This window comes from Erythrolamprus reginae, chromosome 4, assembly GCF_031021105.1.
Source record: "Erythrolamprus reginae isolate rEryReg1 chromosome 4, rEryReg1.hap1, whole genome shotgun sequence".
NCBI classification, from domain to species: Eukaryota; Metazoa; Chordata; class Lepidosauria; order Squamata; family Dipsadidae; genus Erythrolamprus; species Erythrolamprus reginae.
The window spans coordinates 68455537-68470975 of NC_091953.1; the positions used below are offsets into that span (position 1 = coordinate 68455537).

Sequence of the window (15439 nt, forward strand, 5' to 3'; positions counted from 1 at the left end):
TATGGCTTAGGTACATCCCACGTTGGACTCTCCTTGCAAGTGCATTGGAGAAGGACCGTTGAACTTACCTGAACGGTCTTCTCGATGCATTGCAAGGAGAGTCCAAACCCGCCCGGCTTATTGGACCAGGGCATTTATCTTTTATAATTGTTGCTTATTCCGAGTTGATATTGCCTTCCATTTGTTAAATAAAAGTTTATAGTTTACTGCTCCTTCGTTTTCTCATTCACTGGTGGGCCAGGGGGCGGTACCTGCATAATATTTAAATTAAACTCAGTCCCTTCCAATGAGACTAGAGAAATACTCCACGTTGGACTCTCCTTGCAGTGCATCGAGAAGACCGTTCAGGTAAGTTCAATGATCCTTTCTTTCCTCAACCAGAGTGAGATTTATGTTCAATAATATCCCCAAACTCTTCTTTATAGAATGTTGCAATTCCATTCATATTAGGCAGATCTACCACCTTTCTGGATTATGGTTCCTCATAATAAACACCATCATTTCATTTAAATTCAGTTCCAAGTTTATTACTGCGAGGATTAGTCAATTAATAACTGCAGAGTAACTAATAACTGCAGAAAGGCATTCGGGGGAACTCAATTATTGTCAATATACTGGAAACCCTAGGTTCAAATCTCCTGATCATTTCCTACATATAACAAGTATTGGAGACAAAATGAAACCCTGAAAGTTACTGTATAATAATTTCCATTTTGAGGGTACCTGTTCTGGAGGCCCTACTATCCAAGCAATAGAAACAGATGATTACAAATGTTGCGATGGATTTAACAAGGAAAGACTCAGGCAGAGTGAATCAAAACAAAACATCTTTATTTTAAAAGAGAAAGTAACTGCCGTGGTAGACACTCTATAAAACAGCTTAGAAGCATGGCGAAGAGAAAGGAATGTGCTGCTACGTAAGCAGGCGGAAATGACTGTGTGGGATGTGATGTAAATATGGGTGTGATTAAGAGGGAAGGCACACATTAACTCTTTAACTACTGAATGTCTCTGTGGCTGGCAATTTCCAGCGTGACAACAAAAGCATTCTTCCTTTTCCCAAATCTCTCAAGCAATCCAGAAAGATAGCAAGGTTGATAGTATTGAAAGCTGCCAGGTGGCAAAAAAATATGTAACAGTGGAGTCAAACTCTTATCAATCCCCAAATGTCAGCCATCAGACCAGCCAATACCATGGTCCATCCTTAATCTACGGGCGTGGACAAAAAAATGGAAACACCTTGAAACATCATCAAAATATCTTTTAATATGGTGTTGGTCCACCTTTTGCAGCAAATACAGCCTCAATTCTCTGAGGTACTGATTCCTACAAATTGTGAATTGTTTCCAAAGTAATTTTAGCCCATTCTTCAGTTAAAGCACCCTCCAGTTCTTTTAGAGACGATGGTGGTGGAAATCGACTTCTTACTTGAATCTCTAAAATTGACCATAAATGCTCAATAATGTTGAGGTCTGGTGATTGTGGTGGACAAATGAAATGCTGAACTTCATTAGAATGTTCCTTGTGCAATTCTTTAACACTTCTTGCTCAATTGATTGGGGCATTATCATCTTGAAAGATGGCATCCCCCTCTGGAAACAGTTCTTGAACCATAGGATGAATTTGGTCGGCCAAAATTCCTAAATAGTGAGGGCTGTTAATTCTTCCATGAAGGGAAATCATTGGCCCAGCAGATTTTCAAGAAATTGCACCCCAGATCATCACTGAACCCCTGCCATGTTTGACGGTTGGGAGAAGGCAGTCTGGATGAAATGATTCTTTTGGCTGTCTCGAGACGTAAACACGGCCGGAGGTCGGAAAAAGGGTAAACGATAATTTGTCAGAGAAAATCTCATTTTGACACTGCTCGAGGGACCATTTCTGGTGGTTTCCACACCACTAAATGCTTTGAAATATTTGTCTTTTGAGAGCAGGGGTTTTCTAATTGCAGCTCTTCCATGGAATCCAGATTTGTGAAGCTCCCTTCGAACAGTTTTTGTGGAAACTGGGTTCTGTATGTGTCTATTGAGCTCTGCAGTGATTTTAGGAGCTGTGGTCTTGCGATCCGCTCTTAACAATTCACTTTAGAGTCCGACGGTCTCTCTCAGACAACTTCGACTTTCGACCAGACCTGTGCTTGGCTGAGGACGTTTTCCCTTCTCTTTCAAAAGCAGTCATTACTTTTGAGACATTACCTCTTGAAACGCCAAACATTCGGGCACTTTCTGTTACAATAGTCCCTGCCATTTGAACACCAACAATTTGGCTTCTTTGAAAGTCTGAGAGGTCTGCTATTTCTAGAAGGTTATAACCAATTTCCTTAAATTTCTGTTTAAAGAAGGTAGTTTAAAAAAGCATATCAAATAACATAATTTTTTTTAAAAAAACCATTAAAATATGTCAAGTTTTGATTGATTTGAACATGTTCAAACATTATGATGCCAAAAAGTCAGATGTTTTCATTTGTTTGTCCACTCCCTGTACATTGAAATAAATCAAAATAATCTGTTTCCTTCCGACTATCAGCAGTTGAAAAATTGCCATTCTCTTTCATATAACTTTTATTAAAGATGTTGCTTACACTACTAAAACCAAATACAAATTAAATTAAAACAAAACACCTTATCTAAACATGTTAGTTAAAGATTGGCCTATAATTGTAATAGAAAGTATGGATAACCATGGGGAACAAGGGAAAGAAATGCAGTCTAGGGAACAATTAGACAAAAGGGAGGTGCTCTCAGTTGCTTAATAGTTAGAGAAAACAACCCACCCAAAATGATCTGAAAGTTAACATTTTCTGTGAGAGGTTTGGAAGATTCTGTTAATGTTACAATAAATCAGATTTAGTTCATCTAATCATGTTTTGTTTCAGGATTACTGACAATAACTATTTATCTTTTAGAAAGAATCATTGCTCAGGAATGAATTGTTTCAAATATTAGATGTTGATGAAATAAACATTAAATCTGTATTTTATTGTATATCTAATAATATGTTTAAATCAGCAGTCTTCAAAACAGACAGGAGCACCAGCAGCTTATCCTTTGACATCGCCTCCCACATCCTATCACAACACTGTTACTCCTTCACCTTCAATGATGCTTACCCAGTCACCAGGTAAAATGGCTTTTTGGGTTGGCTTAATTGGTGTAATCACAGCTTTCTTAATTAAGCCATAGGATCAGTTAACAAAGAAATTGTAGTTACTAAAAATGTTTTACTTGTTTGTTCAACATAATGTAGTTTATTAGATTATATTAGATTATATATTAGATTATATATATATTATATATTATGATTATAGAGTTATAATAATCCTATCACACCTTTTGGAAATAGTATCAAATGACCTTTTCCCTTCTTACAGTCATTAACTGATGAAAAATGCCATATTCTGTGCTTGTATAAATTATTCTTTCTTCACATATTTGTATCCTCAAAGTTTAAAAGAAGTATTTATAAGAAGCTAGCTGATAACCCAGCATTGCCCAGGTATTTATTTATCCCAATCCTGTATTGGGGGAAAAGAAGCACAGACATCGAAGCCTTTGTCTGAGCCTTTGTCATTGAGAGGGGCCTTTATTCCCCCTACTCCCATACCCATCATTTCTGCCCTCTCCCTTCCCCCTCCCATGCACTCCTCTTTCCTGCCCTTTCTATAATCCTGGCACCAAATCTACTGGTGGTGTCTTCTGCCAAGAGAAGGGAACATCAGGCGTTTCCCCATTGGTCCGCTGGAGGGTGAATGTCATAGCTGGCTTTCCAGAGGAAGCTGCGCAGGAAGTGATATCACAAACAATTGCTGCGCTGGGATGCTCCTTAATGGCCCAGGGATTTATTTATTTATTTATTTATTTATTTATTCAATTTTTATGCCGCCCTTCTCCTTAGATTCAGGGCAGCTTACAACATGTTAGCAATAGCACTTTTTAACAGAGCTAGGCTATTGCCCCCACAATCCGGGTCCTCATTTTACCCACCTCGGAAGGATGGAAGGCTGAGTCAACCTTGAGCCGGTGATGAGATTTGAACCGCTGACCTTCAGATCTACAAGTCAGCTTCAGTGGCCTGCAGTACAGCACTCTACCTGCTGTGCCACCCCAGCTCTTTTTTTGAGCATTATGCTGGAACACACAAACACACTCCCATACCGATGGGTGCTAGGAATGTGTTTTGCTCCCCCCCCCAATTAGTTTAAAGAGGGTAAGTCATCTATGTATCAGGTTTGGTCGAAATTGCTCTGGCATTACAGAGTTATGCTGAAACATGCACACACACATGCACATTATTATTATTATTTATTAGATTTGTATGCTGCCCTTCTCTGAAGACTCGGGGCAGCTCATCCATTATATATACAGTGTTCCCTCGATTTTCGCAGGGGTTACGTTCCAAGACCTCCCACGAAAATCGATTTTCCGCAAAGTAGCGGTGCGGAAGTAAAAACACCATCTGCGCATGCGCACCCTTTTTCCATGGCCGCGCAAGGGCTTGAAGTTGGAGGCGGGGAGCGACGAAAGTGCGGAGGCTGGCAATGATTGTTTTTAATGTTGGCCACCTACCCAGCGCCTCCGGCCTCCTCGCCGCTTCCCCCGCCCGCCCGATTCGCCCCTCTCACCGGCTTTCTTGGGGCACGAGTCTTCCTGCAGCAGCGCTGGCGGCTACGGCTTCTCGGCCTCCTCATTTGGCCGCTCACCGCTCTGAGTGCTTTTAGAATGCCCGCCCCACCCCTCTTGTAGTCCCTTGGCTGAGAGCGCTTTCGTCCCAGCTGTCAGCGAGGGGGGCTGCAGGAGGCGGGACAGACGTTCTCACAGAGAGCAACAGAGAGAGCGAGATGGAAAGGAGAGAGGGAGAAATGAGAAAATGATTGAAGCAGAGAATGACAGGAAAGAGAGAGAGAAGTGACTCTTGAATGAAAGCATACAGTATAGCATACAGTATGGTAAAAGCACTTAAATAATGACAGAATAAAAAACCCCAGCCCTCACCTGTGTTTGAATTTACATACAGGTACAATATTCATTCATTCACTCAGTCATTCATTCATTCATTCTTCTACAGTATATCACTCAGTCCCAACACTTTTAACTCATAAATTACCATTTCCCATCCCCTTAATTACCATTTCCCCTTCCCATTACCTCTACCTGTACCTGTACAGTACATTGAATAAGACAGTCATCCTGATAGTTATAAATGATAATTATTTATTTACATTTTTGGGGGGTGGGGTTAGCATAACTAGGATAACTCGGGATCTTCTTCTATCACCATTTAATCGGGCACTTCTACAATGGACGCTGCAGGTGATGGTGTGACAGACCTCTTGGTTTTCATGACAAACATAGTTATGGGCAGTTGTTGGTGCAGTTTCTTTTTCTGGGCTAACATGGCTCTGTATGGTGCAAAGGTGTTGTCAAGGGAGGCCTTAAAGTGTATAGAGCGAGTCATGTTGGGATCCCAAAGTTCCACCATGTGTTGGAGATGTGCAGCAGCTCTGTGCAGTTCTGCAAGCCGCTCAAGCGTTAGGCCAACATCTTCTTCTTCCTCAGCTTGTTCAGCTCCCTCTTCCTCCTCTTCTTCACTTGCTGACCTGGTCAGCTCCTCCAGATCTTTGTCTGTCAGCGGTAGGCCATGCTCATCAAGCAAACCATTGACTTCATCTGGTGTCATGTCAATGAAGCCTTCTCCACCCAGTGCCTGTGCCAGCTTCACAGATTTCTGGACTGCAGCATGTTGAATTTCTTCGGGAGCAAATCCCTTGTAATCATGCACCACTTCTGGCCACAATTTCTTCCAGCAGGCATTCATTGTCTGTGACTTCATATCCATTAAGGCATTCTGAATGTTCTTCAGACACGATGCGATCGTGTACTGACGCCAGTAGCCCTTCAATGTGAAGTTTTCATCAGCATCCATTGCTTCCACGAGGCTTCCAAGGGAATTGCGCGTGTACAGTGCCTTAAATGCGCGGATAACACCTTGATCCATTGGCTGGATAAGAGATGTGGTGTTTGGTGGCAAGAATTCGACTTGTACCCCAGCATGTTCATGTGCCAGGTCATCATGGCCTCCAGCATTGTCCATTAGGAGAAGCACTTTGAAATTGAGTCCTTTGCCAGCCAAATAATCCTTCACCTGTGGGATGAAGCACTGATGAAACCAGTCCCGCGTGAGGGCTTTTGTAATCCATGCTTTAGGATTATGCATCCAGTACACTGGCAATGCATTCTTATTTCTGTTCTTGAGGGCTCTTGGATTTCGTGACTTATAAATTAGCCCTGGCTTCATCAAAAAGCCTGCTGCATTTCCACACATGATCAAAGTTACCCGTTCTTTTTGGGCCTTAAAACCAGGGGCTTTGGCTTCATCTTGCATCAAGAAAGTCCGTGAAGGCATCCTCTTCCAGAACAGGCCTGTTTCGTCCATGTTGAACACCTGTTCTGGAAGGTAGCCCCCTTCTTCAATTAGGTCTTTAAACGTGCCATGGACGTACTGCTCGGCTGCACCTGTATCTGCTGAGGCAGCTTCTCCGTGCAATGACACACTCCTCAGGCCATAGCGCCGTTGAAATTTATCGAACCACCCTTTGCTTGCTGTGAATGTGGATGGGGCCGAAGAAGCAGTAGATGTTGATGGCTGGGGGTCTTCAGAGTCATCAGCACCTTCACCAGCACCTTCATCTGCAGAGAATGACAGGAAAGGGAGAGAGAAGTGACTCTTGAATGAAAGCATACAGTATGGTAAAAGCACTTAAATAATGACAGAATAAAAAACCCCAGCCCTCACCTGTGTTTGACAATGGTTCTTTTCCCTCATCTGCATCACCTCCTTCTGTGTTTGCAAGACGGGTGTAGAGTTGCTGTGCCTTTGTCCGTATGGTGTTGGTATCCAAAGCAATGCTCTTTTTACGGCAGTCTTGTACCCACACGGACAAAGCAGCTTCCATTTTCATAAGGCGTTTGTTTCTAGGCGTCATCATTCTTTTTGCAGCCTTGTTGAATGTTATCAGAGAAGTTTGCCTTATCTTCTTTTCGTCTTTCCGAATGTATCGCACACTCGATTCGTTGATCCCATAATGCCGACCAACATCTGCATAAGAGGGTCCCTCCTTTAGCATGTCCAAAAGTTCAATTTTCTCCTTAATTGTCAGCATCTTCCTGCTCTTTTTAGCATCGCCGCCTCCGCTCCGCGTGCAACGTTTAGGAGCCATCTTCCAACAAGTTTTAACAAGTTGCAAAAGTTCCAAAGCACGCTGGGATAACACCACTGATTGGCCGAGATTTCTGTCCATCAGCATTGTCGGGCGAAATTTTTGCAATGAAAACGCTGATTGGCTGAGATTTCGGTGCATCAGCGTTGTCGGGCAAACTTTTTGCGATGGCAAAGCTGATTGGCCGAGATTTCGGCCAATCAACAATGGCAGACGTAACTTTGGTGATGACGTATGACGTCATCGGGCGGGAAAAACCGAGGTATAGAAAAAAAACCGCGGACTATTTTTAAATAATTATTTTTTGAAAAACCGTGGTATAGCCGTTTTGCGAAGATCGAAACCGCGAAAATCGAGGGATCACTGTATATATAGATAATTATTTGTTATTTGTATATTATATTTAGGAACTTTACATGCTGCAAATTCTCCGAGTGGAGCATTAAGAGCACCATCACCAGCATCATTTGGCCCAACTCCTTCTCCTTCATCACTTGGAATCACAATGGGACAAAATGCAAATTTTGCCAGCCCCCACGGTAAGCCCATTATCTCTTCAAATAAATATTGATTAACAGTTGATACTTCAGATGTCACCAAATGAACTACATTGTTCTGTGTTGGTTGGAATTCAGATCTTGAAAATATACTAATGTATTCTCCAGCACACTTGGCCAGGTTTCCCTGAGTAAAAAAAAAAGGTTTTTGTTGTTTTTAGTTGCAAAAATCAGGTCCAACCCATCGTGATGCCATGGACAATGTTCCTCTAGCCTTTCCTGTCCTCTACCATCCCCTGAAGTCCATTTAAGCTCACACCGACTGCTTCAGTGACTCTATCCAGCCACCTCATTCTGCTTTTGCCCTCAGTCTTTCCCAGCATTAGGCTTTTCTCCAGTGAATCCTTTCTTCTCATTAGGTGGCCAAAATATTTGAGGTTCATCTTCAGTATCTGGCCTTCTAAAGAACAGTCAGGGTTGATCTCCTCTACCACCATAGTTAAAGGCCTCAATTTTTTGGCACTCAGCCTTATGGTCCAGCTTTCATAGCCATGTATTGCAACTGCATTGCAACAAAAAAAGAAGGTTTTACCCAACTGTAAACATAAGCAAGGTAGATAATATATATTCTACATTGTGATATAACAATAATTAAAGGAAATTAGATATTGAGTAATATTTAATTCAATATTATATTATTATAATTATATTATTATATAATGTAGAGATTGGTTAGATAAATTATGGTAGAAGTAAGGATTTAGTAAACTTAGGATAAAGTAAAGATAACTTACAATGACAAATATATGGAAGAAAATATAAGGAAGAAATGGATATCAAAATGAATTAGAAACGTAAATACTTACAATATAGGTATACGGAATTTTGTACTGATTTTTAGCTAAGGTAGGAAGTGGGATTCCTGGGCCTGCTTGCTTGTATGTCATGCCGTGTCAAGTTTTTGTGTACATAAAATAAATTAAAAGAAACAACAAAAAGGTAGATATTTTAGAAGAAGACTTTTCAAGGAATTAGTTTCCAAATCTCTTGATTCAGTATGCGTTCCTATCAAACTATAGAACACATAGCCAGTGTTCCCTCTAATTTTTTTCCAGTGTGGGTGAAAAAGTATAGTGTCTGAGCGGCAGTCCCTTTGGGACTGGGCGGCATAGAACTCTAAATAAATAAATAAATAAATAAATTAAATAAGTGAGGGCACGCGCTATTACGTATGCGTGAGTTCTGACATCCATAATTCGCTCCCCCTCCTTTCTCTCTCTCTCTCTGTCCTCCTTCCTCTCTCATCTCTCTTTCCTTTCTCTCCCTCCCTCTTTTTATCCTTTCTATCACTCACTTTCTTTCTTTCTCTCCCTCCTTCATTTCCTCTTTCTCTCCCTCCCTCTTTCTCTCTATCCTTTCTATCTCTCACTCTTTCTTTCTCTCCCTTTCTCTCTCTTTCCTTTCTCTCACTCCCTTTTTCTCTTTCCTTTCTCTCCCTCTTTCTGTCTATCATTTCTATCTCTCCCTTTCTATCATTTCTATCTCTCACTCTTTCTTTCTCTCCCTCCTTCATTCCCTCTTTCTCTCCCTCCCTTTCCCTCTCGTTCCTTTCCATCCCTCTTTCTCGCTATCCTTTCTATCTCTCCCTCTTTCTTTCTCTCTCTTTCTCTCATTCCCTTTCTCTCTTTCCTTTCTCTCTCTCCCTCTTTCTGTATATCATTTCTATCTCTCACTCTTTCTTTCTCTCCCTCCCTTTCTCTCTCTTTCCTTTCTATCTCTCCCTTTTTCTCTTTCCTTTCTCTCTCCCTCTTTCTCTCTATCCTTTCTATCTTCTACTCTTTATTTCTCTCCCTCCCTCCTTCATTCTCTCTCTCCCTACCTCCCTTTCTCTCTCCTTCCCTTCTCTCCCTCTTTCTCTCTATCCTTTCTATCTCTCACTCTTTCTCTCCCTCCCTTTCTCTCCTTTCTCTCATTCCCTCTTTCTCTCCCTTCCTTTCTCTTTCCTGTCTCTCATTCCCTCTTTCTCTCTATCCTTTCTATCTCTCACTCTTTCTTTCTCTCCCTCCTTCATTCCCTCTTTCTCTCCCTCCCTTTCTCTCTCTTTCCTTTCTCTCATTCCATCTTTCTCTCTATCCTTTCTATCTCTCACTCTTTCTTTCTCTCCCTCCCTTTCTGTCTCTTTCCTTTCTCTCATTCCCTCTTTCTCTCCTGGGGCTGCCTGTGCCTGCCCTGCAACCCCCACCGCGGATGGAAAGCATTCGGCATTGGCACCCCCAAACCCCCTCCACGGATGGCAAGAGGCTCGGCGGTGGGGGGCGCCGCTTGCCTTTTGGCATCAGCGCCCCCCCTCCATGGGCAGCAAAAGCCTCAGCGGTGGGACGCACCGCTTGCCTTTCGGCATCGGCGCTTCCCCCTCCACGGGCAGAAAGAGGCTCAGCGGTTGGGCGTGCCACTCGCCTTTCGGCATCGTCGCCCCCCCTCCACGAACAGCAAGAGGCTCGGTGGCGGGGCGCACCGCTAGGCCGCTTACCCTTTGGCAGCCCCTGGTCAGCACCCCCCCACAGATGCTTACAGGCCTATCAGCGGGCCGTGCCACTAGCCTCTTAGTTTTCCGCGGCCCCCGGTCATGGACCCAACCCCAGTGCCTCACCCCCCGGACGCTTAGAGGAGAAGCCCGGCAGCGAGCTGCGCTGCCAGGCCCAGGGCCCCCTGGACGATTTTCTTACCTTACCCTCCAGCTGTTAAACAACTGTTTGGCTGCCGGGGGCGGGGAGGAGAAAATCCGGGATTTAAGGGGCGGGGAGGAAAGCGGGCCTGCAATTGGCCCCTTTGTTTCCCACCTTTCCTTAAGGAACTGTTGCTGCCCTATGTTTGTAGAGCAGCAACACTTCTCATTTCAAATTCCAGCGTGGAGGTCGGTCCGCCGCACTGAATTTGAAATTTCCCGGGCTGAGAGGTAAAAACCTCTGCGCCATAGCGCACTGCGCAGCTTAGAGGGAACTATGCACATAACTACTTTTAGTATCCAAGATTATATTGCTTGGAATATGTTGCATGTAAATACCTTTGAAAGGAGAACTACTTTTCCTCAGAATTTGCTGGACTAGACAAGCTGTGCCAGTAATGAAAGAACACCTATGGTTCTTACAGGAATAAAGGTAAAGGTTTCCTCTGTCCAGTCGTGTCATAGTCTAGGGGGAGGTGTTTATCTCCATTTCTTAGCCAAGGTAGCCAGTGGTCATGTGGCCAGCATGACTATATGCACAGGTGCACGGAGTGCTGTTCCTTCCAACTGAAGTAATATGAACTTCCAGGTGAGCAAGAACTGGGACAGTTAACAGAAGCTCACACTGTTGCAGGGTACTCGGATCTTGAACCCAGTCTATCAGCTTTCCAGCTGATAAGCCCAGTGTCTAACTGCTGAGCCATCACGCCCCCTGCCTCTTATGGGAATAGGCCTTGTCAAAACTTTCCCCTTGTCCCCTCTTCTGACAAAGTTGCAAATAGATAGAAGATTAGTGTATACTAAAGTTCAACTTGTTTGAGGTTTTTTGATGTTATCTACAAAATCTTGTTTCTTCCAGTCAACAAAGAGAAGATCAAACATTTGTATGCAGTTTATTGTTACAACCAACATCTATGACTAATACAGGTAGTCCTCAACTTACAACAGTTCAGTTAGTGACTGTTTTAAGTTACAAGATCATTGAAAAAAGAGACCTATGACTGTTTTTCACACTTATGACCATTGCAGCATCCCCACGATCCCATGATCAAAATTCAGATACTTGGCAATGACTCATATTTATGATAGTTACAGTGTCCTGGCATCATGTAATCAACTTTTGTGACCTTCTGACAAACAATGGGGAAGTCAGATTCACTTAATAACCCTGTTCCTAATTTAATAACTACAGTGATTCATTTAACAATGGTGGCAAGAAAAGCAGTAAAATGGGGCAAAATTCACTTAACAAATGTTTCACTTAGCAACAGAAATTTTGGGTTAAATTATGGTGGTAGGTTGAGGACTATCTATATACAATTCCAACCTTGTAGCTTGCCTGAAAGAGATAAAACACATTTTGGTGTTTACATGTTCAGATAACCTAATTAAAAATAAAAGCAATGTTATTTTGATTTAGAATAATAAATTGTGAAAAATCAAGAGGAGACTGGTAGCACCTTTTCTAACTAGCACATTTGATGAAAAGAGATAAGTTTTTATGAGCTGCAGCTGACTTCATCAGATTCAGATGTATTACATCAGCTGCAAGTCACAAAAGCTTCTGCCTTTTAATCAAATGTGTTAGTCAGTTGGAAAAGGTGTTACCAGACTCCTCCTGATTTTCTGCCAACATAGATGAGTGTGGTTCTCCATTTGCCAAGTTAAACTACTGGAAACTGAAATAGATGGACTGAAAATGAGTCCATGGTTTTGAGTTATGTTGAAACACTGATGTAATGTCCAAATATTTCAAACTATTCAGATAACAACCCTGGATATCATTTTTCCCAAAAGTTTTGTTTCATGAAAAACTTTTGTAATTATGGTGGACCTCTTCAAGCTAAACACAAATATGATTTCAAAATGACTGAATCACATAGGAAATCCAAGAAACATGAAATTAGTTTTTAATAACTATAATGTAGTAATCACATAATATTTCCACCATGCTTCATAAGTTTAACAGGGCTAAAATATTTTGCTGCTGATTTTTGTTTGTACTCAGTGTCTGATGCATCTCGCTGCAGTATCCAACAGTAGTCAGCCAGTGTTGATGGGTTATAGTTTCCCTGATACCATTTTTCCATTGTGCCAACAATCTGGTGAAATCTTTCACCATCTAGAAATCAAAGAAATCAAAATGTGAATGCACAAAATGAATCTTCAGTGACATACTGTACTTTATACACACACACACACACACACACACACACACACACACACACACATGACGGTCTTGGTATATTCGGGTTTCTTCCCGTGTAGGATTTAGAAATTTCTGGCGATGTTTCGACGAGGTCCCACTCGTCATCTTCAGGCTGGTGCTTCTGTCCTTGTTCTAGGGCGAACACAGCGAGACCTGAATACAATTCACCATGGAAATAGAAACCAACAACCAACTTCCCTTCCTGGATGTCCTATCTACAAAAAACCCAATGGCTCCCTAGGACACACTGTCTACCAGAAGAAGACATACACCAACCGCTACTTGAACGCAAAATCCCACCACCACCCTGCACAGATCAATTCCGTAGCCAAGACCCTCATTTCCAGAACCAAACGCCTAGCCGACAAAGACCACCTGGAAACTGAATTACACAGTCTCACAAATGTACTAATTTCCATTGGATTCCAAAGAGAGGCAATCACCAACTTAATCCAAAAAGAGACCCCCCCCCCCCCCCAGGACGAAGACACAGAACAGGACAATGGCATCGCCCTCCTCCCTTACATCAAAGGCACCATAGGTAAAATCAGCAAAATTCTCCGCAAACACAGCATAAAGACAGTCTTTGGTACAGATAAAAAAAATAGCCAACATCCTAAGAAACCCCAAAGACAATATCCAGCTAGAAAACCAGGGAGTTTATCAAATACCATGTAAAATCTGCCCAGCCACATATATTGGACAAACTAACAGGAGAGTAAATGCACGTGTTTCAGAACATAAGAATGCATTAAGAAAAAAAGAAAAAACCTCCTCCCTTTTCCAACACTTCAAAACTACAGGACATGAAATTGATTTTGACAGTACCAAATTAATTTCCAAAACAGAACACTACAGCAAAAGAATAATCATGGAAGCCATCAAGATAAAAAAACATCACCAAAATATGAACAAGCGGGATGATACCTCCCGCCTACCAGACATCTGGAAACCAGCCCTCATTAACAAACGTATCCCAGCCATAGAAACTGAAACCAGACTCAGAACACACATTGCAAAACAACCAAGTAGCCTGCAAGCTCCAACTACTCAGGATATCACCCCTAATCCACAATCATTAACTAATCAGCATACCTCACTTAAATCAACGACCCCAGGTTTTACCCCACTGACTCACCAGGAAGTTTCTACCCAGCAGGCAATTGCTGAGCCATCAAACCACACCCAGCCACCAGTATTTATAGAAGGAAGGCAGCTCAGGTCTCCCTGTGTTTGCCCTAGAACAAGGACAGAAGCACCAGTCTGAAGATGACGAGTGGGACCTCGTCAAAACGTCGCCAGAAATTTCTGAATCCTACACGGGAAGAAACCCGAATATACCAAGACCGTCATATATATATCAAAATTGCAATACACAAATTAGACAATTTTAACAAAAAAGACTGCATAAACAACCAAACACAAGAAAAGAAAAGAAAAACAAAAAACAAAGATAAACAGAAGAAGAATAAGTTAAAAAGAGGAATATCCTATTTCTCTCATAGCTATCTTATTTTTATGTATACCGTTCCATATACTACGCAGTTATTCGTATCATTTAATATGTTAAAATTCTCATAATTGGTGAATACTAATTATAATTAATTGTGCTTAATATTAAGATTATTAAATAGTTTATAAATAGTTCACTCCACATTTGCACAATAATCTTCAACTTTTTCATTACACATTATTGTCTGCAAATTATTCTTCATATCCATTCTCATTAATATAACCTCTTCTTACGTTATTTTGTTTCCTTCATTTTAATAATAATAATAATTTATTAGATTTGTATGATGCCCCTCTCTGTGGACTCGGAGCGGCTCACAACAAAATAATAATGTAAACAAATGTAAACAAATCTAATATTAAAAAACATTTAAAAAACCAATATTAAAACCATGCAGCACAATCATTCCATACATAAACTATATATGCCCCGGGGTATCTAGTTCCCCCATGCCTGGCGGCATAGCTTGGTGTTTAATAATTTACGAAAGGCATAGAGGGTGGGGGCAGTTCTAATCTCTGGGGGGAGTTGATTCCAAAGGGGCCGCCACAGAGAAGGCTCTCCCCCTGGGGCCTGCCAACCAACATTGTTTAGTCAATGGGACCCGGAGAAGGCCAACTCTGTGGGACCTGATTGGTCGCTAGGATCCATGCAGCAGAAGATGGTTCCGAAGGTATTTTTGTCCGATGCCATGTAGGGCTTTATAGGTCATTACATTTTGTCTAATCATTCATACAATTTGTCCCAAATTTTATAATTATCTGTTTCTTCTTTTTCATTTATTTTCATTGTTAGTCTGTTCATTTCCACCACTTCAAGTATTTTATTTATAACCAGTAGGTTGGTGAGAACTGTTTCTTTTTTCCAGGGTTGTGTGTAACAAATTCTTGCCGCTGTTATTATATGAATGATCAAATATTGATTGTCTTTATTTATTTTTTGGTCCAATACAGTATATTTAAGAGAAATATCTCTGGTTTTAACTCTACGTTGATTTGTATAATTTCTTTTAACCAACTTTGAACTTTCTTCCAGTAGGTCCTGGCCACTGGATACGTCCACTGTATGTGATAATATGTACCTAATTCTGTTTTACATTTCCAACATTTGGGGAATGATTCAGGGTAGATTTTTGCCAGCCTTGTTGGAGAGAGATGCCAACGATAGAACATTTTATATATGTTCTTCTTGTATGTTGTAGAAATCGTTAATTTGAAATTCCAAGTCCATACCCTTTCCTGGTCATTCAAATCTATCGTGTGTCCTATGTTCTGTGTCC

The 15439-nt window shown here is 41.6% G+C and overlaps 1 protein-coding gene across 6 annotated transcripts in view; it reads left to right on the plus strand.

Moving 5' to 3' along the window:
* MED14 (mediator complex subunit 14) overlaps positions 1 to 15439 on the plus strand; it is a 130788-nt gene that overhangs the window by 80407 nt on the left and 34942 nt on the right. For 4 of the 6 annotated variants that reach the window (XM_070750552.1, XM_070750556.1, XM_070750555.1 and 1 more), the window contains 2 exons: positions 3009 to 3120; positions 7624 to 7755. In XM_070750552.1, the coding sequence (XP_070606653.1) occupies positions 3009 to 3120; positions 7624 to 7755 (244 nt within the window). The remainder of the gene's footprint in view (positions 1 to 3008; positions 3121 to 7623; positions 7756 to 15439) is intronic. The other 2 variants (XM_070750554.1, XM_070750557.1) reach the window with 1 other exon arrangement.